This window comes from Ciconia boyciana, chromosome 9, assembly GCF_034638445.1.
Source record: "Ciconia boyciana chromosome 9, ASM3463844v1, whole genome shotgun sequence".
NCBI lineage: Eukaryota > Metazoa > Chordata > Aves > Ciconiiformes > Ciconiidae > Ciconia > Ciconia boyciana.
The window spans coordinates 4,986,927-5,012,512 of NC_132942.1; the positions used below are offsets into that span (position 1 = coordinate 4,986,927).

Genomic DNA, 25,586 nt, shown 5'->3' on the forward strand with positions numbered 1-25,586 from the left:
GCCCAGTATTTGGTATGATCTCTATTTCTAGTATGATAATTACTTTTTTCCATTGAATGAGCAGTCAGTGTTTTGGCTTCAATCCTACAGCTTTTTATTGTGGCTCACACAGCTGCTGTATCTTTTTTGTTTCCCAAGATCATACTCCGGTTTTCAAGACAGTTCCTTATGGTTCAAGATGCATCTGCTTTTGAGTTTGAGTTGCTTTATATCAAATTGCCCCCATTCTTTTAAGGTAGGATAGCCCAAATCTGATTGAAATTACCCTAATTTTCCATTGCTTGTCATTTCAATGTTACTTCCAATCATGACAGTGGCTGAAGGCTACCTCTGACTTTATTTGGAAAGAGTATAGGACTATCTGACTTGCTTCTGTTCCCTGTGTTTTAGGAAAGATAGTGCTACTCCCTTTGTTTTATTTTCTTTTCAGAATAAAAGTTATTTCTTTACTTCATTCATTGCTTTTGACATCGCAGGAATTTCACAGTCTTCTGTAACCTAATTTTTCTGTAAAGATTAATAATTTTTCTGTCTACTATTAATAATAAAATAAGGCGATCAAGTGCAGCTGTCTTCAGAGTCTTTCACGGCAGTGCACAAAGCTACATGTGTCTGTATTTCCCCAAAATGTTCCATCCTGTTTAACTGTTTCTAGATTTGTGGCATATTGTGGCATATTTCACCTTTCTGCTTCCAGTTTTTTAATTAGGACTGCCTTAGTCTGTGACTAACCTGTGTATCAGAGTATACAACTTCTGTCTTGATTGTCTGTGCGTATGTGTAAGAGAGGGAAGCAATGCTGCAGTCTATTCACTGGCATTTCTTACAGTCATAGTAAAAGAAGGTAGCACCAGACTTGAATGAAGCCCTGTTTTGTTAGAGCGCATGTATCTCTGTCTGAGAAAATAGTAAATTTATTGAGAGAATAGCTTGGTATTTGATACATAATTAAAAAAAAAAAAAAAGAAGAAAGGAAGAAAAAGCTGGGTATAACATTTGGGAGAGGAAGGTTTGGCGGTGGATTTTTTTCTTTTGTCTTGTCTTTTTTTTTTTCCCTTTATCTGAAAGGAAAAGATGTGTCCCTGAGAAATGTTTTGGCACCACTTTACGCTGAACTCAGACACCTCAGAGTCAGACTTTAAGTTCGTAGAAACAGCCTCAACTCACATGCTTTCAAGGTTTGGTCAACTCTTCTCATCTGGCTGTCAGAATTTCAGCAAATCTGTTCTGCAGGAACATTTAGCTGCTTTTTGAACACTGCAGTGCAATATCTTCACTGTTCTGTCCTGGTTTATTTATTTTAAACTAATTCTCTTTTCATGCTTATGATAGCTTAGTCATCATCAGAAAATTATCTCTGATGTTTGTTGATCAAGAGTGTATGCTCCAGAGGAAAGGGAACCTGATGCTGTCACATTATTTTTGTTTGTTGGGAAATATATGCCTTAGTTCTTATCAGATGTGATACTCAGGGTTGTGTTAGGATCCAGTCATTCACTTTGCCATACCAGATGATAAAGCCAAACAAATATCTTTAAAAAATAAAAAGAGTGAGCCTTTTTCTTTCCCTTTTGCCAGTGCTCCTCTCAGGTAGCAGACAGCTAGCAATTTAACTGAGTTGAGTTTATGGATGGCTGCAGAAGCTGTCTTCATTCACACGCTGTATATATCCATCAGCCACTCTGCAGCATTTTACTGCAGCGGCAGGGGAACAGCTAATCAGGCCCATCCCAGTGGAGGGCTCTGATGGCCGGAGAGGGCTGGGCTGTGTATTCGTGTAGGCTTGGAAATGTGCTGGAACAAGAAGGCTGGCTGGAACTCCAGCAGTCAGAGGCATATTACGTGAGTAACTGCCCCCAGCAAACACGCATATTAAAACCTTTGGAGGTTCAATAATGAAACTAAATGTACTTTCCTACTTTTTGGTTGTTCTTGTGTATTTTAAGGGCAAAAATTGCTTATGGCAAAAATTAAGTACCCATTAAAAAATTTGCAGACTGTACCTAATGTAACCAGACTTTAGTTACATCACAGCAACTGAATATATAACAACACTCTCTGTTTTTTCATCTCCAAATCACTTTCAAGTGTAGAATCCATCATCATGCCACTCTGCTGCTGTGGGTACTTTGCTCCAATTGCTAAAGAGGATATTGTAGTAAATGAACAATGTTAAAAGCTTGCTTAGCACACAAAAGGGGAGGCAGTCACACTTAAAAACAAAGAACATTGTTTTAAGTAGAATTTGGTATTTCGTGGATTTATATGAATTTGACCCAGGAGATGAGAAGTCCCCAGACCACCCCCCAGATTCTTTCTGAAATTACCTTATTTTGACTGATGAGCTGAAATGAATAATGTTGATATGTAAGGCAGCCAGTATAGAGTGATTCTTGCTTTGGAAGCATATTTGTGTTGCACATACGTCCAGCCCTGTTCTTTCCCTTGTCCATCTCAGGCTTTTCTGCTATGCATTCCAGAAAAGCTAAACATACTCTGTGACAGCCAGGTTAATATATATGGTGTTAATAAAAACAATATTTTAGCTATCAATCTTCTGAGCTGGAGAGACACCTGTAGTAGCTCAGTGCTCAGAGTTACCTTCAAAGTTTACGATGCCATCTACGGAAAAATAAGTTTCAAGATCACAGCTGTGTGATCAGCCCGTAAAACTGTGCGGCCAAAAATTTTGGATAAGAGATCAGAGACCTTTTTCCTTCATTGCTTTCATCAGTGCTCCCACTTCACTTGGCCCTAGGGCCACCAGAGTCCAGTCCAACCTGTCCAGGAGACCGGACCTGGGAGCAGATGTGTGTGTGTATCTCTACATCTTCACTGCTCTTTGCCTGCAGCCTTAAGGCATCCCCCAACACATTTCACATCTCAACAGCCCTTAACCCCCAACACCTTTTGCCCTCCCACACAGGTTTTATCTGTAGCATTTTACACCCAAACCTCTACTCATCTGCTCCTGCCCCACACCATATTCCCAGCCTCATGCTGTTTGCTGACGACCTGATGCTCAGCCTCCTATCAGAACTCCTTTGCCATCCGCTGCTGCCAAAGATGTCTTACGGTATTGGCACAGCTGCACGGTCTCTGCTCTGCGTGCCTCTCTCCTCATACAGCTTGTCTTGTTGCAAAGAGAAGAAATGTGTCTGCATTCAGAGGGCTGCTTCTTCATGCTGCTAAATCGCAGGTTGACCACAACTGCTATGTGTCTTCATGAACGAACTAATGGTAAAGTAAACCAAAAAAAGTAGCAACGGAGCAAAGGTGTTTTGCAGCCTTCAGCATAAAAGAAGAGAGACCTGTCAATTTAAATAACACATGGGAAGTAATTGGAGATTAGAAGCACTTGGAGGATTTCTTCCTAGTGAACTGGAAATTTTAATCCATTGAATGAAAATAATGTTATTGCCTGGCTGGAATGAACCAAAACTAGATTCTGATATATCCAGTGTGGGAATACTGGAATTGCCATAAACAGAGTGTTATGTTCTGAGCTTACTGACAGTAAGTTGTTGAGGTATGTCCATGGGATTGCATTGTAGCAACTGTCCAGCTTTCTAAGATAGATTCTTTGGCTTGGTTTTCACAGAACTACTGGATGATTAAATCTTCGAACAAATAAACTAGGCTGGTTTGGATTTCTCTAAAAGCTAACGTTTTCTGGTTTTGAAATATAAAGTAGGAGGCAATGCATTGTCTAGCTGATGGGTACTATAGGTATAAATAACCAGTGCTCATCAGAATGTCAAAAAATATGTGAAGAATCTGAAAGTGGCAGGATGGTGAAGAAAGGCAAGATTCTGTGAGTACCCCCTAAATAATAAATTAATTTTTCAGGAAATTCCTTCAAACTTTTCTTTTACTGACAGGTACGTAATAGACATATAACATTCTTTGTTTTTTTCTCTACAGCATCAGCAAATCATGAACCAGTGTTTTTGCCAGTGCTGTTGCTTAAGCTTAGGAGGGAGCATTGTAAATTCCCAGACATGATTTTCTGTTACTTGTATAGAAAGAAATCAGGCGTTAATTCTTTAGTACATATTCTGCTCTCATTTCTGTCACTTTTACATCTGCACAAATCTGCTAATTTCAGTTCACGTACTCCTGATTTATACTGATATAGCTGAGAATATAATCTGTCCCAGTGAGTGCAAAGTAAACAAAGAGAAATAGGTAATTAAAGATATCAAGGACATGTAGGAGACAGAGACTCTAGTGAGAATCCATCAAATGCGTCGGGACAGACAGTGAAAAATCATGGTATCTAGATGACAGCCAGAACTGAAATAGAAAGCAGAATAGGAGTTGTTTTTCTAAAACATGTTGAAGAAATGCCAGTGTGAAAGATAGTAAGTGAGAATACATTGGAGATGCCAATTGCAGAAAGCCAAAAGGCAGGCCAAGGTCATAATAAGAGGAAATAAAAAAAAAATTGAGTGCATATCCTGAAGATCAAGTTATAAATATTTGGATGAAAAAAGGGAAAGAGACAGAAGAAAGTAAGTGTAAATTGTCTTTTACTGAAAAATTTGATGTGGGTGGCTGAAAACCGGTATGAAGTTGAGAGAAATTTAACAGGTTAGTGAGAGCAAAGGTTTTTTTAGCCTGATTGAATGCAAATCCAGGAAGAAAATCAGAGCCAAGGTGAAGAAACATAGGTAATGTGAAATCTTTTAGGGAGTTGCATACTAAAGTTGAAGCAATAGGCACAGAACAAAACCAGCTGCTAACAGTCTTCAGTAAGCACTCATTCTGCTGCTGGAGTCATCAGCAATCGCAGAGAAATCTTTACAGTGTTTGTAAAATGTAGAACCACTGAGCCTCGCAGAAAGAAATAAAAGTTATACAGGTAATTGTGCAGTTCTCTTTAATGTTAGTACAAGCCTTCAGGAGAAAAGCTGTAAATTTGAAGAGGCACTCAGAAGATGCTTGAAGGTCTTAAAATCCAGAATTTTGAAGATTTATGATTAATGGCTTTTTGCCTCCCCACCTTATTTTGAGATTTTGATGATTTTTTGAGGCAGGAATTTTAGATTAACCATGCAGAACTAGATACAATAAGCTGTAAACCAGTAAGTGGAGGCAGTTTTGAATAAAGGGAAAAGGCTGCAGTTGAAAACATAATTGCACAGATATGGTAACCAGGAAAGCACAATACAGGGTCACAACTTATAGTGACAAAGAATCACACAGAATATTGAGTACGGTTATTTGAGATGTCTAAGTATATTGACTTAGTGTGGGTTTTTCAAAAACGAAAGGCTCCATTTCTGTAGCCTATTTGTAGATAAAGGGAAGAGGGGATTATACTGAGGGTGACGCAGCCAAATAAAGCAGTACTGGATCGTGCAGGGATGTTGGTGTGGGGTGTGTGTTTATTCATCCTTCTGAGCAGATGTGAGACTCGTTGTGGCCATTCTCTTCAAGCTCTTCCCGGCTCTTGTCATGATTAATGACACTTGATTTTTGAAAGGATACTTACAGATGTATAATGATGCCTTCCAGCAAATTTTGGGATCTACTGCTCTTTCTCAGAGGTGAACTATAGATGTAATCTCAGAGGAGGGTCTGCTATAAGGAAAAGAATGATTAAAAAAACAGTTGGCAGCTGTTTCTTGAGGTCCCTGCTTGCCCTCTTCCTATTGCGTTATACTTCACTTTTTGGATTCATCTCACACTGTGTCAGACTTCCCCATCACTTTCTCTTCAGTTAGTAATATTGCTCAGCCCACAACAGTCCAGTTCACATGATTAGATCTTTTAATCATCTAGTATTTAATCAGGATCTGTTTTGGTCCTCAAAGGTCTTAAAAGTAGTGTACAGTGAGCACAGGGCATTTCTTCATTAGCTTTTTAGTTTGTATCAAAGTATGCCTTGGAAGCAAGTCTCCTAGTTGTCTCCGGTGACTGTGCTGTTGTTCGCATTGCAGAGCACGTGAAATGGATTCCTTATTAATGAAAGGAGAAAACAGACATGCTTGGAGATATGCATACCGAATAACCAAGAGATCAGTTCAGGGGATCAGGCTGGAGCTAGTCTGAAGCAAAGTGTGGACTTCATGTGCAGAGCAGGTGTTGGATCCTCAGCATGAATTATTCCGTTCTGCAAATCCACTTCTCAGGCACCACGCTGCTTGTTGATGCAGGTGTCAGAATCTGTGCTGTGGGAGGCTTATTGTATATGGTCTTTCCTTCCATAAGATACATCTGCAAACCTGCTTGTGCAAATTGCAACTGGTGAAGGGTCCAGTCCTTCCCCTGTCACATAGCACAGTGCTTTTCAACCATCAGATGTTCTCAACCCACTGTTAAGAAACAATACATTAAACAGTCATTTGCATTTTATTAACTGATTGTAGTGTTCTGCCATGAAAACAAGTGCATGCAGCCTCCAGACTGATGCTAAGGACTCGGTTTCCTTTTAAGCTTCCACTGTAAAGCTGTGCAGCCTTAGTGTCTCACTGTGGTTAACCATAATTTTCTGAGGACTAGACAAACTGGGAGATTTGGGAGAGTCTCATATAGGGCAGATTTTTCCACTCCTCAAGCTAATATTAAAATTCTCTGGGGTATTTTTCATTCGGCTGGATTTTTGTCTGATTTCAGGTTGCAGTTTCCGTCACAAACACTTCTCAAAATACTTCTGTGAAAATGAGTTCACCTCTGTTGAAATATTCTACTAGCTCATATTATGTTTGACTGAGCTGACAAATGGCTTGACAGCATTCCTGGAATCTGCCAAAATACAATTTCAGAAACGACAATGCCAGGCAAGGTAATAATCTAAATGGAATGTTACTGCAGCTGAGCATTCATGTTCCTGACTTTCTTTAATACAGTTAGAACCAGGCAAGTCCCCAGTTGTTTGTTTCTTAGTAATTGTAAAAGTTTCTGTTTTGTGTTTCCCTGTTAACACGTGATTACAATTCACGTTTCAGGGGTAGCTTAGAACAAAATTAACACATCTTCGAACTGTTCCTTAGATAATGGCGTGAACAATGGGAATGACCTTAGCTGTACATTCTTAGTAGCTGTACATTACTAAGAATGTAGAGCTACTAAGAAGGAGCTTCAGTGCAGGAAATCCTGTGTTTTAATTAGCTGTTCAAACTCCATTGGATCTCCTAAAAAAATAAGTAAGAGCAGCTCAGAAATCTCAAACGTATATGAATTAGCAATTTCATAGTGTTTGTGGAGATGAAGGTTGTCTTGTGGGTTTTGTAATGTTTATGTATGAAGGCTGTTTTAGAGGACCTACAAATAGACATTATAGTCTTAACGTAAAAACTATTTTATCTGCCTTACTAAAACCTGTGTCTTAATTCAGTGCAGCATTGTAATGACGGTATATTGCTAGGGAATTTAGTATTTTAAATCTTGTGGATATTTTTGTGGATAGGTGTGGATAGCATTTAAGATGCTCTTGCTTTTGGGAAAGTTTCAGAATGTTTTCTGTAAGTTCCTCAACACCATCCAAACCCCACTCTTATCCTGGTTTATACAACCAAGAGAAAAAGCTACCACCTGCTTTCCTAACCACTTCTGCAGTTGAAGAAATCACCTTCCTAGGGGACAACAGGAGGGAATTTTGCCTTCAGTGGAAGCAGAAGCGAGATAAAAATCCGGGAAAAGATGATGCTTGGGTGATGTGCAGAAAATACTAAATCTGCCTCTGTCTCCAACAACAAATATTTAATAAAGGTGAGATTGAACCATTTCAGGACACTTTTCTTAGAGGGTAGGTTTCAATCTCATTCCTTTTGCTACAGTCTGTTAGGATGAAGTCCTCTCTAAGCCCATTCTTGCCTATATTGAAACAAATAGAATTGTGATTCTAAATCTCAACTCTTGACTTGGGCAAATACTAAAGAAATCTGCATTAATATTTTGCAAGTAAAACAACTTATTTTGCTGGAGATTCTCAGAGTTTTCCACTGCTTGTGACACTCATGAATAAAGTTGAGGCTTTGGCTTAGCAGCATGAAAAATTGTTTATGAAGAACACTTAAGGCATATATTCATTAATTAGGTCACTAAAGACAGAAAGAAAAAAAGATTTTTATTTTTATTTTCTACAACTGGGTAGATTAGTTGTAAAGCATCTGCCTCAAACCTTTTTGTAGTACAGTTTATGGAACCAGGAAAAGGGTTAGTTTAAAATGTGTATGGTGTTGAACAGAAAACAGAAGAATGTGTTAAGAACCAGGGATTAATGTTGAGGTTTACTCACTGTAATCTTAACAGATATTTGAAATTCATAATAAACGTGTGTATGTGTGTCAGTGTTGGAGGGAGGGTTCAATTAGAGCATGTTGCTGGCGATCCTCAGCACATTTACTTAATTTTATACTCTGCAGATGCAGCTGCTCTCGAAGATATATATTTATTCTGATTTTACATCTCTAAGGTTTGGAGATCGGTTACACTGCATGTTTGAACTATTTTCTCAGTTGTTAGAATTAAATAAGTAGTTGTACTAGACCTCAGGTGTAAAATTACAGCTGATCAAAATTCAAATGTTCTCTTGTGCCTTAAGAAGTCTTCATGACCTTCAGTACTCTTCAGGTGTCTCTAAGTGCTGTTTTTTTCAGGTTTTGTTCTTCATTAAAATGCCGTTTTGGTTTGCTTTTGACCCATTTCATGATTTAATCCCTTTAACAGTGAACAACTGTAATGTCTAGAGACCAGGACCATACTTCTGTTTACAGCAGAACAGTTCAAAACTGCCTTTTTGAGACCTGGAAGCTATATATCCTCTTGAGCCATGGCCGCTTGGTTAGAAGGTTCCTGAGATTGTAAAGTTAAGTTTTGCTACATCTTACTTTCTCATGTCATTGTTCATTCCATGCCGTGCCACACAACATACTGACCTTTTATCACTGATGCACAGAGGCGCATGTTCTGGCAAGTTCAAGCGTGCATTATATCTCCCTACAGGAGACTCTTTCAGATGTCTGTCCTTGATCCAAGAAGCATGCTACTGTAAAAAATGAAAGGTCACTTAGTTTTCTGAAATTGGTCAGAAGAACTTACCTCGAATGTTGCTTTATCACTATAATCACAGCTATGGAAGCTTAATACTATATATTTCCTATTTTTAATTTATCCTTTTCTGAGCAGCTTTGAACATGCATCAGTAATTGACAATGTTCACATTGTTCACACAATATTGTTTCTGGAGTGTGTACTGTGTGAAATTCCCTGTGTACACAACTAAGAACTTTAAACGATGAATCAAGAGCCAATAAAACCATAAACAAAATGGTCAAAGTTTCTGAAATCATGTAACACCAGTGTATCATGTTTGGATCTTTCTGCTCACTCATTTGTCATGATTCTGAAGCAAAATGGAAATACGGTCTGAGTATAGCTGGCATAATGCTGTTTGTTAGTATATCGACTTGTAACTGATATAATGATGTAGTATCTGCAACAGTAGTTTTGGGGTGAGTAGTTCTGGGCCTAGTGTGTAGGGTATGAGGGGTCACTATCTCCCTCCTTGAGGGGAAGATACGAAGATGGTTGTAGTGGTCAAATGGAGTAAAATCCTTATCCAGTAATAATGATGTTGCCTTTGGTTGGACTCTTGCTAGCAAATACAGGTGTGCAAATTAAACTATTAGATCATCTTTTCCATTGCAAATGCAAGTGGAACTCCAGTTTGACTTTTGTGGCTTAAAATGTTCAGCATGGATCTGAAGTTGCCTTTGAACAGTGTTCCGTGGACTTCTTGAGAACAAATTATGCACAAATTGGGCACTCAGGTGCTGTCTTCTGCTAAAATAAAATAGGATCAATGCATATGGAAATCTTTGTACTGTGGAAGCTAACAGCCTTGGCATTTAAATCCCACTGGAGCCATTACTGCAGTTTAGCTATCCTTTGCCTGAACCAGAATATTTTGTTTCTTTGGCCTTTTTATCTTACTTTTTTCCTTTTTTTTTTATCGATTATTCAAGATAAATCTTTTGAAATACCATTCCAACAAAAACTGGTTCTCTCCAAAATACTGTTGCTTCAACCAGATGGCAAGCAGCAATCATTTATGAAAGGTAACTTTTTGTTATTGTTACTTTACAGCTGACACAAGAAATGAAGTTCTTAATATTCAGAATAATCTGTCTTATTTCATCAGTCTAATAGATTAATGAGGTACCATCAATAAAATGTTACATTCATGCACCTCCTATGATTTTTCAGGTAATGGGTAGAGAGAACGCAAGTCTGTCAGTAACAAAACAGTCATGAGGGACTTTACATGAATCAACCAGCCCCAACTATTATGGAGAACCTCATCACATGATAACTTTTATAAACTGATCAAGGTATCTAAAATAACCTACTATATGTTCAAGTTGTTGGTGATAAACAAAGTGAGGAGCGCTTTCTTGAGGGAGGACAGGATTTCTGTTTGCAACAACTGCTGCAAGTATTTAGCTGTTTTGTTTCCATTAAGCTTGCTGTCAGTTTTGCGTAATGATTTTTGATGTTGTGTTCTTTTTTTTTAGAATGGATAAAATGCCAGAGGCAATTAACAAAATGATATTATAAACTGGAACTGAAACCACACATTTGTAATGGCTCACAGGATTTCTGATCTGAAAATGCGTACAACTGTCTCACACAGTCAGCAACTGGTTATTTCATAGACTAGTTGACTATGGCTGCTTTTTCCTGACGCAGTTCTAAGAAATTTCACATACTGGCTAAAACTGGCTAAAGGGCTGCAAAGTTGTCCTTTTCAAGGGCAGCATGGTAGTTTCATTTCACCTTTTGCAAAGGTTTTTCTCAACAATACTTGGAGCTAGATTTTCCTTGAAGCTACAAATGAAATACAAACAAATGCATGCGTGCTCCCAGGGACAGTTCATTGCTCATAATTCAATATAATTCATACAGTCTCTTTCCAGTCATTAGTTATGCATTTAAAGAAGTAATTTTAAAGACTTAGGACATAGTAACTAGTTTAACTGTCTCTACAGATCTCAGACAATTGTGTCACTAAATATCAAAGTTAGATAAGTCGATTTTATTCAACTGCTGTTCTCTTGTACATTTTAACCACTGGGATTTGTATATCTAAGTGGAATATCAGTATGATTTTATTCATCACCTTTATTTTATAACTTTGAAATTAGGGGAATTATCACTTTATCTCATAATGAGATTATTCCCATAATGGTAAATTTAAAAAAAAATCACATGACTCAAAACAGATTTCTGAAGACTTGTAAAATAAAAGAAGAAATAACTCTATGCATTTAATCATTATGCAAATTGTTATTCACTGTAAAGCAGTTCTCTTATGTGAAAGCAGCGGTATCATTAGGATTCTTTTATGTGGATGGTGTTCTCCAGATAGAAACCCCAAATGTTCAGCTAAAAAGGGCCAGTGAATCTGTCACGAACAGCTACTGCAAATGCACTCTCAAAGCAACGAGGATACTGAAAGTGAAGTAACATTGACAATGGCTTTATAACCTTCAAGCTTAATGTGTTTGGCTTTCAAGCTGCCTAAAAACAACTGCTTTCTAAGTATGTAATTTGAGTCTTTGAATGAAAATTAAGATGTGGAAAGAGTTTAGTAGCTCTCCTTTCAAGGTATGTTTTAAATATTACACCTATTGAGAATATGATTTATTAACAATGCTATTCTCTATACAGAGAGAATGTGCAGGGGGCCATTCTTCACCAGTATTCACAGTAATAATCCTAGATAAAAGCACAGTGGTTTTGAGAAGTGGAAGACAAGCAAATGGTCACGTGGGAAAACACCACTAGGCCAGGTTCTCAACTTGTGAATCTTCAATTCACACAGCAGGCACTCATGTTATTTTTGTGCACTCGCTGGAACCGTATAAGGATCACTAGATTCAGTGAGTTAGCCTATCTACCCAGTTGCTAATTCATGCGTAGTGTTAGTTCAGAGATCAGAAATAATGCTGCTTTAAGGAATTCCACCTGGAAGGAGGAGGGAATATATTTCTGTAATCTCTGGCTCTGCTTCTTGCTTCCTGTTCGACTAGGTGCTACTCACTTTGTGAAAGTGGGAGTTAACGATTCCCAGGGCTGCTTCTATCTGTGCTCTGTGCTGAAGCTGCTGCACAAAGTAGTTCTTCACGGGTCAAACTGAGCACCAACGCAAAGCTCATAGGGAAGGAGGGCATGTGTATTTTCTAACTAAGAAGTAAAAAACCCATTGGCCTTGACTGTATTTTCCCAGTCCTCTGAAAACAGTGTAACTCCATGGACTTGAGCATGTTCCATGGCAGACTTTTGTTTTCTAACTGGGTTATATAAATTCCACGGCAGATAGTACAAGTGCCAAGTATCATTTTATCAGAGGGACCTCTCAAGCTTATTTTACTGAAATATGTTTGTTCTCTGGCCTCCCATGAGGGCACTCAGCTTTGCTACCCTGTACCACCTTTCTTGGGCTTGGCTCCTTGGGTGGGAACTCCTTGGTAATGAGCCCACAAACAGCTGCTGCCGTCTGGACCTCTCGCTGCATTTGCACCCTGTGGAGCTTCAGTCCTCTTTGTCCCAGAATTCTGGTGCCATCCTCTTTTACTTGTCCCCTGTTTGCCACCTACACCTTCCCTCCCACACAGTCCTGTTTCTGAATAAGTGATTTTAAATTTAATTTACTGTCTAGTACTGGGAACCCTGACTGAAGTTCAGAAGCTGAATCAACTGTGTTTGTTGTGAGAGATGGATGGGGAGTAGATGGTTAAGTAGAGATTTGCCTAAACATGCTACTGTAGGCATCAGGGTGTAATCAGAGAGTAACCAGAGAAATCAGAAAATCTCAAGTGTCTGGGACAAATGCTGGAGAGAGTAGGACCTTACACATTTATTTAGGGGTCAATAACTATTGAGTTTCCTTGCAGATTGCCCCAGGACCTGATTGCCTGAGGAAATTGTTTAAGCTGAGGTGGTAAATCATCACTACAATACTTCTCATCCTCAGGCCTTGTAAGAAGTATTCCACTGCCTGTCTTCCCTCCATCCTAATTCCTCCCTCCCCTTGCTGCCTCTCTGATAGCCACAGTGGAGGCCCTTTGCAAAGGTCATGGAAGGAGAACTCATGTCTGGAGAAAAAAATGCATTGAACGTGATTCTGCAGTGCCTCTGAGACAGTCCTATGTGGCTGAGGCACTGTAGCTAGTGCGTATGTGTTGTTAATTTACAACATAAGCAACCAAGTGAGATTCTGTTTTTCAGTCTGGTCTTGGAGTTGTAGCATCTGTGACAGTACAGCACATGCAACGCAACAAGGATCAGCGAGCCCATACCTTGGGAGACTCCTGAGTTTTACCTTTTTGGGCTTGTGAGAGCTTTACCGCTTGCAGCATAACCTGGTGTGGCTGGTGGGACATACTCAAGTGTGAAAAACTTACTCAAGTGTGAAAGTAAAGTTAGAAAGAATTATTTAACTCTAGGCAGGGATAAGAGGCTTTTTAGCACACGCTAATGAGAGGAAGAGTTCAGGCAGAAGTGATAATGTATTTCTAAAGTTAAGTCTACTGAAAGGGCCAGCAAAGAATAATCAAACCAAGGCTTTTTTTTTTTTTTTTTTTCAGTTTTCAGTATTTCAGCACAAGCTAGCATAGACAGTTATGTGATTGTTCCAGCCACCCAAATATATCAGCTGGGTGTGCTGGCACAGTGCTGTGCTAAAGCAGCTATAGAGCTTCTGGCTCACAGCTGGCCCTCGTTCATCCTGCTTGAAGCACAAGCAGCGTAAATGAGCATCTGTTTGCCCTCCTCATTGTAGACATACCCTCTAGCTTCATTCTTATGGATAAACAAAGAGTGGTTTGGGTTTTTTTAAGAAATATTTTTAATTCTTACTATATTTGTCTTTTTATTAAAAAAAAAACAAAAAACCAAACCAAAACCAAAACACAAAAAACCAACAGAGCAGCTGGAAAATTTCTGTGTAAAAGGCCACATGATTGAGTTCTAAAGAATGAGAATTCTTATTCTGGCTGATATGGCCTCAGTGGTAACTTATTTTTCAATTATTTTTCAACTTTTTGTTATTTCATTTCTGAAATTTTTGCCACCCCAATGAATCACTGTGACTGTGGGTAAAGAAAGCCTATGCTGAAAGTTTTGCCTACCACTTTCTTGGTATTGCCTATGGAAACTCCAGTAAAACAGGAGTGGCAAATCATATTTCCTAATACAGCGCAAAAAACCCCACCAACCAACCAAAAAAAACTTTTAATTTATGAAAATAAGAAGAGAATAGGTCATATTAAGCAGAAGAAATTCTTTTGCGCATTAGTGGTAGCTGAAGAAAAAGTACATGTGCTGAGAATTTGAGTCTTATGGGGCACTGAGATTGTAATACATGGGCAAGGATCTTTTCTATGCCATGCATATCTGAGGACTTTTTATACTGCTATTAATAAACAGGTATTGATGTATTTAGCATTGTATGCAAGTCCATTGTGAACCCTTTATACCAGCCTTGCTTTCATTCGAGGCTAAAGCATTTCATTATGTTTTTATTAATGACTTAGTTACAGTATTCTAGACAGGTCCTGACATCCTCAGACCTTTCATTACATGTGCTACTACTTCCGTCTGGAGTGGTTTCTTTTAATTTCACCAGTTAATGTTTCTAGCTCTTCAAGTAAACCCCTACACTCCTGGCATTTCTGCGAAATTTATCACTACACTTTCCAAAGGTTTTCCCTACCAAATTTAAAATGAAATATCCACAGTACAAGCGCTACTAAGTCACTAAGCAAAAGCATCGTGTTTGGATGCATATTCTCTGATTCCCAGGAGAGAGAGAGCTCAGAGGTGGGTAGAGATGTCTCAATGTCCTTAGGAGCTTGGAGTCGGCTCTTGACCCTAATGCAGACTCCAGGCACTAGCTACTGTTGGGAAATCTTTATTTGCTGAAGTATTCAGTGGGCAAAATATTTTCTCTTCCTCTTAAATAAATAAATAAATAATGTGTAATTTGCTGCTACAAACTATTTGCTTAAAACAGGCAATAGGCCTTGGGGAGATGTTTATGATCCAGGCTAGATTGACTTTAGCAAGCAGCAGCTGGTGCTTTCACACTGCTCGGTGTTGGAATGATCTTCTGTTCTGCAAGGTAGAGAGGCAGAAAATGCAGCTGCATCTTTCTGGAGCTAATTTTAAAAAAGCAATGAGCTAGTAATTACCACTTTTCCCAGCTGGTCTTTATAAGGGTAAAAGGTTTAATCATAGATCGAGGATGGAAGAGAAAAATACTAAGCAGGCTGCAAACCAGTGTTAATAAACGTCCCTCCTGGAGATATTTAGAAATTTAAGCTCTTGTTGGCTGGGAGGAGCTGGGAATGAAGATTACCTCCAAAAGGTTATCTGACAGTCCTGAGGGTTATGCCCTTTGTATATATGAGTTTCCTCAGGAAGGATCTGTGCTGCGGGTTTCGTGATGGCTGTGTACCCTGGGGGGCTGGTCCAGGTCACTGTGATCTTCCCAGGCCCTGGGGAGGAAACTGAACTGAGCTCGTTCGAAAGGTGCAAAATCAGGGGGATTTGCTGTGGAGTTTTTTCAGTCAGCATCTCATTTCTGCTTGATTCATACAAATAACTTATAAGCTCGATTAAGGCAACAAAATATAAATATTTATGCACCCATTTAGCTAACGTTTGGCTCTATTTATAAGCAAGAGCATCTTGCAAGAGCTTCTTTTTGACAAGTAAATAAAGTAAGTATAGAGAGTGCCTGTGTGTTAAATTAACCATGCTTCGTTAACTCTTCCAAACTATCAAGCCTTAGGTAATAACTAAACCAAAAAGTGACAGTAGAGGAGGTTTGATGGGAATAACTGAAAAACTTAAACTTCAGGAAACAAGAAGCTGTTGTTTACTTTCTTAGTTGGTGGGGGAAAAGAGGACTGTTTGCTTTTACCATTAATCTCACTTTTTAAAGTGTATTGTTATTGTAGTGATATGGAGGGTAATAGGAGAGAAGAGCAGTCCCATATTAATGTACTGGTCTTAGGGTCAATTTCTATTTGCTAACTTTTCTGATATGACTAACAGGAGATTGTGTCAGACCCAGGTCTGGTTCAAGGTTTGATTTTTGCAATCGGAACACAATCTGTGAATACTGATGAATGAGATTTTTGATAGTTCTGCTTGTAAGAAAGCTTTTGTGAGCTTTTAAAGTAGCACTTTTTAATATGCCCTTTGCATACACTGTTTAACATATGATTATTCTCTTGATTGACTTTGTTGATGGCATATCAATCTAAGTTGGCTGGATTTGACACCTATGTATTGAATGATAAAAGAATATTTTGCTCTTGTTAGGAAACAGCAATTTATTATGCACGATACAGCAAAATGGGTTTAAATCACTTCAAAACATGTTTCATATCATCCCTTGGTTGCTCAAATCAAAATAATAAAAATGCAATAAAGAACTGAGGCCCAAGTCTAGCAATTTATATTTGCTTTTCTAAAATTTTTTCATTTGTTATGATCATAACTTACTTCTCAGTTAAATTTCCTGAAGGTAAAATCTTGAAGTAGAATTCCATGATGCTAAGTGACGAACAGATACAGAACTGAAAAGACAGCTCCTGTCCCAAGTCTTGCAATTGAAGTAGGTGAGGGGATGTCAAAAGTGAGCTGTCCTCTGCGTGAGGGACCGTCTCAGGTTACCTGCCCTGCTATCCCGAGTGGATGTCTATCCTAGGCGGGCAGTAGACTTTATGAGGAGGCAGAAAGGAAGCTTGCCAAAGGCCTCATCCTGCACCCAGTGAGAAGAGAACAGAACTCAAGATTTCTTCAAGAATTGGGTTGGGACCAGTTTTACACGAGTCAGATTTCTTTTCCTGGAAGTGGAAGCTGAGTATTTACCTGTGATGTGAGACTCTGTGTCCATCAGGGACCTAGATTCACAGGACTTGCAGTAAAGCTCCATACCATTCCCTTCAGGGTGTTTGTGCTCCGAGAGTGTTGTGGTTTAGCCCCAGTTGGCAGCTAAGCACCACTGAGCCGCTCGCTCCTCCCTGCCCCCAGTAGATGGGAGAGAGAATTGGGGGAAAAAAAGTAAAACTGGTGGGTTGAGATAAAGACAGTTTAATAGGACAGCAGAGGAAGAGAAAATAATAATAATGATAAAAGAATGTACAAAACAAGTAATACACAGTGCAATTGCTCACCACCTGCTGACCGATGCCCAGCCCGTCCCCGAGCAGTGATTGCTGCTCCCTGGCCAACTCCCCCCAGTTTATATAGTGAGCATGACGCCATATAGTGTAGAACAGCCCTTATGGTATGGAATATGTCATATGGTATGGAATAGCCCTTTGGCCAGTGTGGGTCAGCTGTCCTGGCTGCGCCCCCTCCCAGCTTCTTGTGCACCTGGCAGAGCATGGGGAGCTGAAAAGTCCTTGATCAGTGTAAGCACTGCTCAGCAACAACTAAAACATCAGTGTGTTATCAACATTATCCTCATACTAAATCCAAAGCACAGCACTATACCAGCTACTAGGAAGAAAATTAACTCTATCCCAGGTGAAATCAGGACAGAGAGGGACAGGCAACTTCTAGAGTTTGGGGTTCATGTTTATTCCTGGTTGTGTGCAGAGGCCAAGCCAATACATCACATTTATATAACACTGGATTGAGCTAAGGGAGTCAGATCCAGTCTTGGTTTGCGGTATCGCTTCTTCTTTTCATGCATGATTTTAGGTGTGCAGACTCCCTTCAGTTAATTAAAAAATTGACTTAGTCATATGCAGCCACTGAACCATAGGGAAAACCTTTGAAGTGTGAATTCTATGCAAGGAGAAAGATATTTTTAAATATTTGTTCATCAAAAATATTTCTCAGTTGCTGTCACCTGTTGTACTGAAGTGGCTCCATGCCTGGTTTTGCCTTCCCTTCAAAGTCCATCAAATAAATAGTCTTTAAAGTCAGCTAGGGGGAAAGAAAAATTCTCTCATATCAGGTATGTAACCGATAAGTATTTAGAAAAACACTTTCTGGTGTTTTTGTCAGCCAAAAGGAAATGAAAGTGCCTTTTTTTGGTGCTCTACGAGAGAGAAATGTACTAATAGAATGGCATTTGGCTAATAGTGCAGCAGATGAAAACTGGGCCATGACAGCAAAGGTAGAAAGGTCAGAAAAGAAAGAGAGAAAATGATTTCATTTGGAGGTGAAGGTCATCTGAAATAAGGGATTTTACATTTAAAAGGCTGCTGAGGAGAAAATTGATGAATGTTAACATATTTTTATATTGTTTTATTTCATTCTTTTTTCTTTTCTCATTTGTAATGCTTACGTATTCAGGAAGTTGAGGTAGGTTTTTCAATTTTAACTTGTAAATATCCATAGAGTGAATAAAAGTGTTTACGACATCTCACAATTCATATTATACTTTAAACTCTTATGATCAACTGTTAATATTGTTATGAATGAAATGTATTGATACATGTTAATTATTAATGTGTTAATATTGATTTATTAACATGTTAATATTAAAATGGCATAATAGTTTCATATATTACAGCAGGCGTAAGGTATTTTAAGCACATTAATATCTGTCCTAGTAGAAAGCTCAGAAACGCATAGATTTCCGTGCAGTCATTTTTGTCAGGAAGGTGTTTTATTGAATGGGTATGTTAAATCTCTTTAATCAAGCTGATCGTATTTTTTATGTGTGTATATATATGTATATATTTCGAATGCTATACACCTGGAAATCATTGTCATGTTTAGGCACTGTATATTGCTACATCAGCATGCTGTTTTTCTGTTGGAGGAAGTTACAGTGAAATGATGGTATCCATTTGGAGATGTTAAGAGTTGCTCCTCCTAACAAAAGTCATTTCAGATTAACGTATAAATTTCAGCAACTTGCAGAGTACTAGCACAAAGCCCTGTCCATTTTTCAAGTCAGAGCTTTAGGTGGCATTTAAATGAGACATACATTTTCTGCTTAGCCATATCTACAGGGTGAATTTCACCTTTACAATGCCATAACCATTCAATTACAGTTCTTGCTGGTATCAATGCTGAAGTGAAACTCTAGTGCTGTATTTTCTGTTGTCTAACTGGCACAAGTTATTTTGAACTGCTGTTGACCATATTGCTCTAATATATGTATAGTAATTATTTACTCCTATAAATACTAATGAGTTTTATATATTGAAAATCTGAAAGGTTTTCTCTATTCTACTTTTTAGGGGGTTTTTCCCATATTTTTTCTTGTGTATTTTCCTGTTATCATACTGTAGTTTCAGGCATATTCTAAAATAAATATAGTTTCCATTTTCAAAAAGGAGTACTAAACATATCTGCATAAAGGAGAAAAGGTGAAGGAATAGTTTTACAGAAGAGATTGGTGTTTTGTAGGTTTTTTTGTGAGGAAGGTGCATTTTCTGTAAAATATTCCTTTGACACTGAAATTGAGATAAACCCCCTTTCCAATCCTTATTTCAAAACTGGTTCCATATGCCAACAGCATAAGAAATCTTTCTTGGGATTTGAATTATTTAACAGTTTCTGATGCTGAAAACCCAGCAGCAAAGCAACACCTAGGAAAAAATGTAAGCAGTCAAAAAAAGAATATTTTGTTGCTCGAAGAAAATTATTCTGCTCAAAAAACTTAAAACCCAACACATTCTGAAAAGAGATTAATGCTTGGTGAATTTAGCAGTACATCATAATCAATTACAAAGCATTGTATAACAATGCGGGGTCTTTTGTATTAACAAAGCTGTGGAACTCAAAGGCTGTGGTTCTATTTCTGGTGCCAAACCCTGTACTTCTGAAGAAAAAGTACAGATACTTTTGATGTATCTGAAATAAATTATGAATAATAATCTTTGTTGTTATTGTGGAACATCGTCACTTCCATGAAGTCAGTATAGACACCGAGCATGAATATACTTGGAGAAAGAAAATACATTTCCTCCTGGTAGTCACGCAGAATTACATCCAGCCCCCTTCATTACAGGCAGCATTTGCCCTGTCCCCCGAGAGGCAGAGAAGAGCAGGACAGCAGTCCACAGTTCTCCACGCTGTAAGCATTAGTATTTTCTGCTTCTCATGCTGGCCATGGTGTTCAGAAAGGAATGCGCTACCATAAGGTGCATCTCCTGGTGTTCAGTGAGGGCATAGAGAGTCCCCACTCCTCCTGTAACAGCCCCTGAACAGTGGGCTGTTCTGAACCCAGAAAGTAAGGCATGCTGGTTTTCAAGTCTCCAAAATGTTCCAAGGTAGGCCGATTGGATAGCATGAGAGCGTGGGAAATTCACTGTACTGGAGATAAATAGTAAGCAAAGCCCTATGGAAGAAATAATTTAGGTGTCTTATTCACACTGGTGGGTTTTCAGTTACCCTCCTGACAGGAAAAAGAAATCTAGGTGTCATTCTGGACAGCTTGATAAAGACATCTCTTCAGTGGCAGCCCTCAAGAAATGAATATAGAATACCAGATATATTAAAAAGGAAATAGAGATTAATATGCAGAAAAATATCACAGTGTTACAGAAATCTCCCATGCTTCCTCACTTCAAATACATTATTCTGTTGTTATCACTTCCTTTCAAAGACGACACAAGTGAGATATACAGAATACGCTGAAACTACATATAACAGTTGGGCTTGAATCCCAGTTCTTCAGGACTAGGGTTGATGGCACTCTGAAGTGGGGGAAACTTTGCCTTCAGGTAAATATTTGTGAAGTACATAGAATACAAATTGATCCAACACACAGAAGAGTTTTCCATTCTTTCTGCAGAGGGCCTCGTTTGCAACAGTATAATCATTTGGCCAGGCACTCTTGACAGTTCCTACCTTCTCCATTTTAAAGTCCAGTCAGAATTATGTAAAACAGAACCACAAGACTCACAGCAGAATAATATCTTTACATCAGATTTAAGAAGATTTTTAAAATTTTATAGTGGGAACAGTGAAGAAGTATTCACTGCAAGTGCTCCTGGATGTTATTGTACTTTAAGTATGATGTTTACGGGATTATTGCTGTATTTCTGTACATTCACAGTGGTGTGATTTACATGTGTCCAAATGAATACCAAGTATTTTTGGATTTACTTTGCTGACCTTTCACCACACCAGGATGGTTTGGATCATGTTATGTTATCTGAACAACATGCTCCTATCTTTGTTATCAAAAGTTGTAGACTGATATGAAATAATAGAGTTATCAGAAAATATTTAATAATGGGCATACTTTGAAAAACAATTTAGAAGAAAAATTCAAGATGCTGAATCCAAGGAATTTTTTATTCTTTAATTTCTAACCTGCATTTACTACTCTTTAGGATACAACCTGTTGATAGCTAAATATGATACAACCTGATTTGAGCTAAATATGTTAGGATCAAAAGATGAGTTGGTTCATTTGTAGTTTAGTTGTGTAAAATTGTACTGAAAAGACTGATTATATTTTTCCTGAGTTTCCTTTTTTTTTCCTCCCCATTTAGGATGATTATTTCAGAAACTGGAATCCAAACAAGCCTTTTGATCAAGGTAAAGTTAGTACACATTTTGTGGTTGTCTTCTGCTATTTTGTGATATCCCCATATACTTTATGCCTTTCTTCCTCCGTCTGTCTCATGCATTAGTGAAGAGCTCTGTTCATGCTTACATCTCATTCCCAATTTAGTCACAGCTTGAGGTGGTTTATGTGTAAGGGTTTGACTCATCTCTGTATTTTTCAGCCATGTTTTTTAATCTGCATCCATTCCAGTTTATATTCAATGATGATATATATGCTCAGAAAGGTTCTCTGTAACTGTGAATCTCAGTCTAACGTGCAATTTAAAACAGGTATCTTCACATACGTTTTCTTTCATGTTAAAAACTTTGCTAAATAAATGTCACAAATGTGATTACTGCATTTCCTAACACTTAAGGGACCAATTCTTTGAAGCCAGTTGTAATGTATGAATTTCAGGGCTGGTTTTCAAAAGAAATGTGTGTTGTGTATATGCTGCTGATTCAGATACAGATTCTGTAAATGACATTTTGCACTTTGTCTTGGTGCGTTGTTAAGTTATGGCAGTACTTCAACAATTTCCAGGCCAGCCACCAAAGGACAGGAAAAACCAATAAAAAATATTCTAATTGTTGTGTCCAGGATAGCACTGGAAACAACAGCCATGCCAGGAAAGAGAACTTCAGATTGACAATTTAAAAGAGATCTCAGATAGCAACTCCACATCAGGCATTCTCTGCTTGGTGTTCATAGCTAGCAACAAACTTTTCAGATGCGATGGTAAGAGACATTCGTTCTAAATACCATAGGCGAACATCGCTGGAAACACTAGTAGCCCTGATGTTGCTAGGTGTGGTGGGTTGTATTTGATAGTTAATGTCTCGTCAGTAAAAAACACTGTATGCAAAGAAATCTCAGGAGTCCATCCTCTGAAAGACAGATACAAAAAGTAGTGCAAGCTGATAGCATGCCATAATTTTGTCCTTAAAATCAGAATATTGTATTTTAACTTTACTATTGGTTGTATTTGCCACTCTGACATTTAAGATTCTGTAACACTCCATACCAGAGCACGCTCAAAAAGCGTAACATGAAACCATTATTTCTTAAAGCTTTCTAGAATGTACTTTTTTCAGGACAAATGTTAAAAATTACATTTTGCACAGCTTCTTTTGTTTTGGTAGAACCAGTTATCAGCTGTTTGACTTGTGGAGGATAACAACACACGATATAAAGTGCAGGTCGGTTAGCTTCTCTGTTTGCCTTTTGACGGTTGCTCATTTTTCCTGTTTGTAATGTTCAGTGAAGCTCATATAACTCCTGCTTGAGAACACATATGAGGCGAGGATATTACAGCTGTAAAACCACAGGTAGATGGTAGACTTTTTCCATTGCTTAAGGTATTTTTAGCATCCTGGATTTCTTTGACTAGCTTTGGTTCATTGTTCAACATCATGCCTCTTAAATTGCAGAACACCAGTGTCCCAGAATTTTATTCAAAATGGTATTCTATAAGTTTCAATCTACCTCTGCTCTGAAATTTGTAGGGATTTTAAAAGATGTTATCCTAAAGTCCCTTAGAAAGGAATGATCATATACATGGTAACTACAATACAACTGAATTTCAGTCATGTGGATCCATTGCATGGTCCTGTCTTTTGGATCCTGTGTTCAAAGTTAAGTGTCATTCAAGTAGAGCGTGAGACTTCCATTGCCTTTCAGAATGTGAAGTGGCTGTTTGGATATATAATTCTTGTGAGTTTACATTCAGAAAAGGTATTCCTGCAAGCAAATTGCTTAGGCACATTATTAGGCAGGCAGATAGCTTTTTGTTTTGTTTTAAAAAAGAGTTCATGGTGAAGCAGTCACAATGTGGTACACAGAGGGAAACAAGAAATTGGAAATTACATGGCCTTCTCCGAGCATGACTTATCTCTGGTGTCACTGGGATGTAACCAGTGGATAATGGTTAAACAATAGTAGATAATATCAATGTTGCATAGTTGCAGGAGGTGCCCAATAGTTAAGTTAGTTACTATTTTTTTAATAACTGCTTAAAAAAAAAAGCAAGTCAGGTTACAAAAAACATTTTTATGCCTCTAGAAATCAAATATTATGAAATTATACTTGTGAATCATACCACAAATGAGAAGAAAGGGTGAATCAGTTAAAAAGGAGAAGGAAAGGCGTGAACAAATGAATGAAGGGGTAACTAGATAAATGACAGGCCAGTGGAGGAGATGAAACCACAATGCTTTCTTTATTTGCTTTCAATTTGAGCTTTGGCGGTCATTTATTTTACAAACAGGAGACATAAAAGGGGGCAGCTTTGCTGATCAGAGATTTGAATTTTCAAAATTGCTAAAGTGTTTAGGAAGAAAATACCCATTGGAAGTCTTGGAAGGCACTTTTCAAAATTTCACTTTACATCTATTTCTATACTTCATTGCCAAACATGATCCTTGTATTGTCTGTAGGTAGCTCCCAGGAATATCATTGGGGCTTACACATGTTAGAGCCGAAGAATGTAGATTCTCTGTCTTTATGGAAATGGAACTTCAGTGTCAAAGGAAAGGGAAAGATGATGTTTTTGTCAAGGCATATATCCACAGGGAGATTTTCAAAGGCATTTGAAGGATTTAGGATTACAAATCTTCTTGACTTCAAATGGAACTTATGCTCCTACCGCTTTCAGAGGCCTTGTGACCCTCTGTCTTCCCAAGAGGAAAAACAAAAAGGTGAATCCTGGCAAAATATTGCAAAAAGATTTTGAACTGACATGCTTTAAAACTGTCTTGTTCATTGTGTTACTGAGATGTCTGACTCTGGGCAAAAACACAAATCGTTTTAGAGAATCTAAAATCACATGTGGATACCTTGAAGCGATACAAACAGTCATACATCTGTTAAAGATTCCCGTCTCTTTACAAAGAAAAGGATCATTTCTCTTTCAGTGTAAAATTTCTCCTAGACTATGGATAGTCTGTCGTCAGAAGGCAGAATGCAGACTAGGTGATGCAGTCTGAGCATGATACTCTGCCTCGCACAGAGATCTGTGCACTGTTTTTACCTCATTTAAATCTTACAAATGGATTTTATTTGGCCAAAACATCATTCTTTTTGACAAAGAGGTCACTACTCTTGGCCGTAGTAAAATTCACCCAGACTAGAACTTTAAAATAGCCCCTCATACCTTTCTAAAGAGATTTCTTACACAAAAAAAATTACTTTAGAAAACCATTGCTTAGTTTAGTTACATATACATGGAGCATGTGAGTTTTTAGCCACTAACCCCTATGTTGTTGTTACCCAAAAAATGAAAAGAAGTGACATCATAAGGCTCCTTTGGGCCTTATGAATCAGATGTTGAGAAGACTAATCCTCAGTTTATATATATATATACATGTAGGTATATACCTGTGTAAATGTATATACACTATATATATCTGTATATATAGAGAGTACCATTTAAATAGGAAGTGCTGAGACAAAGGGTAGGAAGGCTCTACAGAGGGATCTGGGCAGGATCTGCATCGATGGGCCGAGGTCAGTTGTATGAGGTTCAACAAGGCTCAGTGCAAGGTCCTGCACTTGGGTCACAACAACCCCATGCAACGCTACAGGCTTGGGGAAGAGTGGCTGGAAAGCTGCCTGGCAGAAAAGGACCTGGGGGTGTTCGTTGACAGCTGCCTGAATATGAGCCAGCAGTGTGCCCAGGTGGCCAAGAAGGCCAATGGCATCCTGGCTTGTATCAGAAATAGTGTGGCCAGCAGGACTAGGGAAGTGATCGTGCCCCTGTACTCGGCACTGGTGAGGCCGCACCTCGAATCCTGTGTTCAGTTTTGGGCCCCTCACTCCAAGAGAGACATTGAGGGGCTGGAGCGTGTCCAAAGAAGGGCAACGAAGCTGGGGAAGGGTCTGGAGCACAAGGCTGATGGGGAGCAGCTGAGGGAACTGGGATTGTTTAGCCTGGAGAAAAGGAGGCTGAGGGGAGACCTTATCGCTCTCTACAGCTCCCTGAAAGGAGGTTGTGGTGAGGTGGGTGTCGGTCTCTTCTCCCAAGTAACAAGCCGTAGGATGA

At 38.6% G+C, this 25,586-nt stretch overlaps 1 protein-coding gene across 2 annotated transcripts in view; it reads left to right on the top strand.

Moving 5' to 3' along the window:
• SPOCK1 (SPARC (osteonectin), cwcv and kazal like domains proteoglycan 1) overlaps nucleotides 1–25,586 on the top strand; it is a 336,819-nt gene that overhangs the window by 92,434 nt on the left and 218,799 nt on the right. For both annotated transcript variants that reach the window (XM_072872906.1, XM_072872907.1), the window contains exon 3: nucleotides 21,492–21,537. In XM_072872906.1, the coding sequence (XP_072729007.1) occupies nucleotides 21,492–21,537 (46 nt within the window). The remainder of the gene's footprint in view (nucleotides 1–21,491; nucleotides 21,538–25,586) is intronic.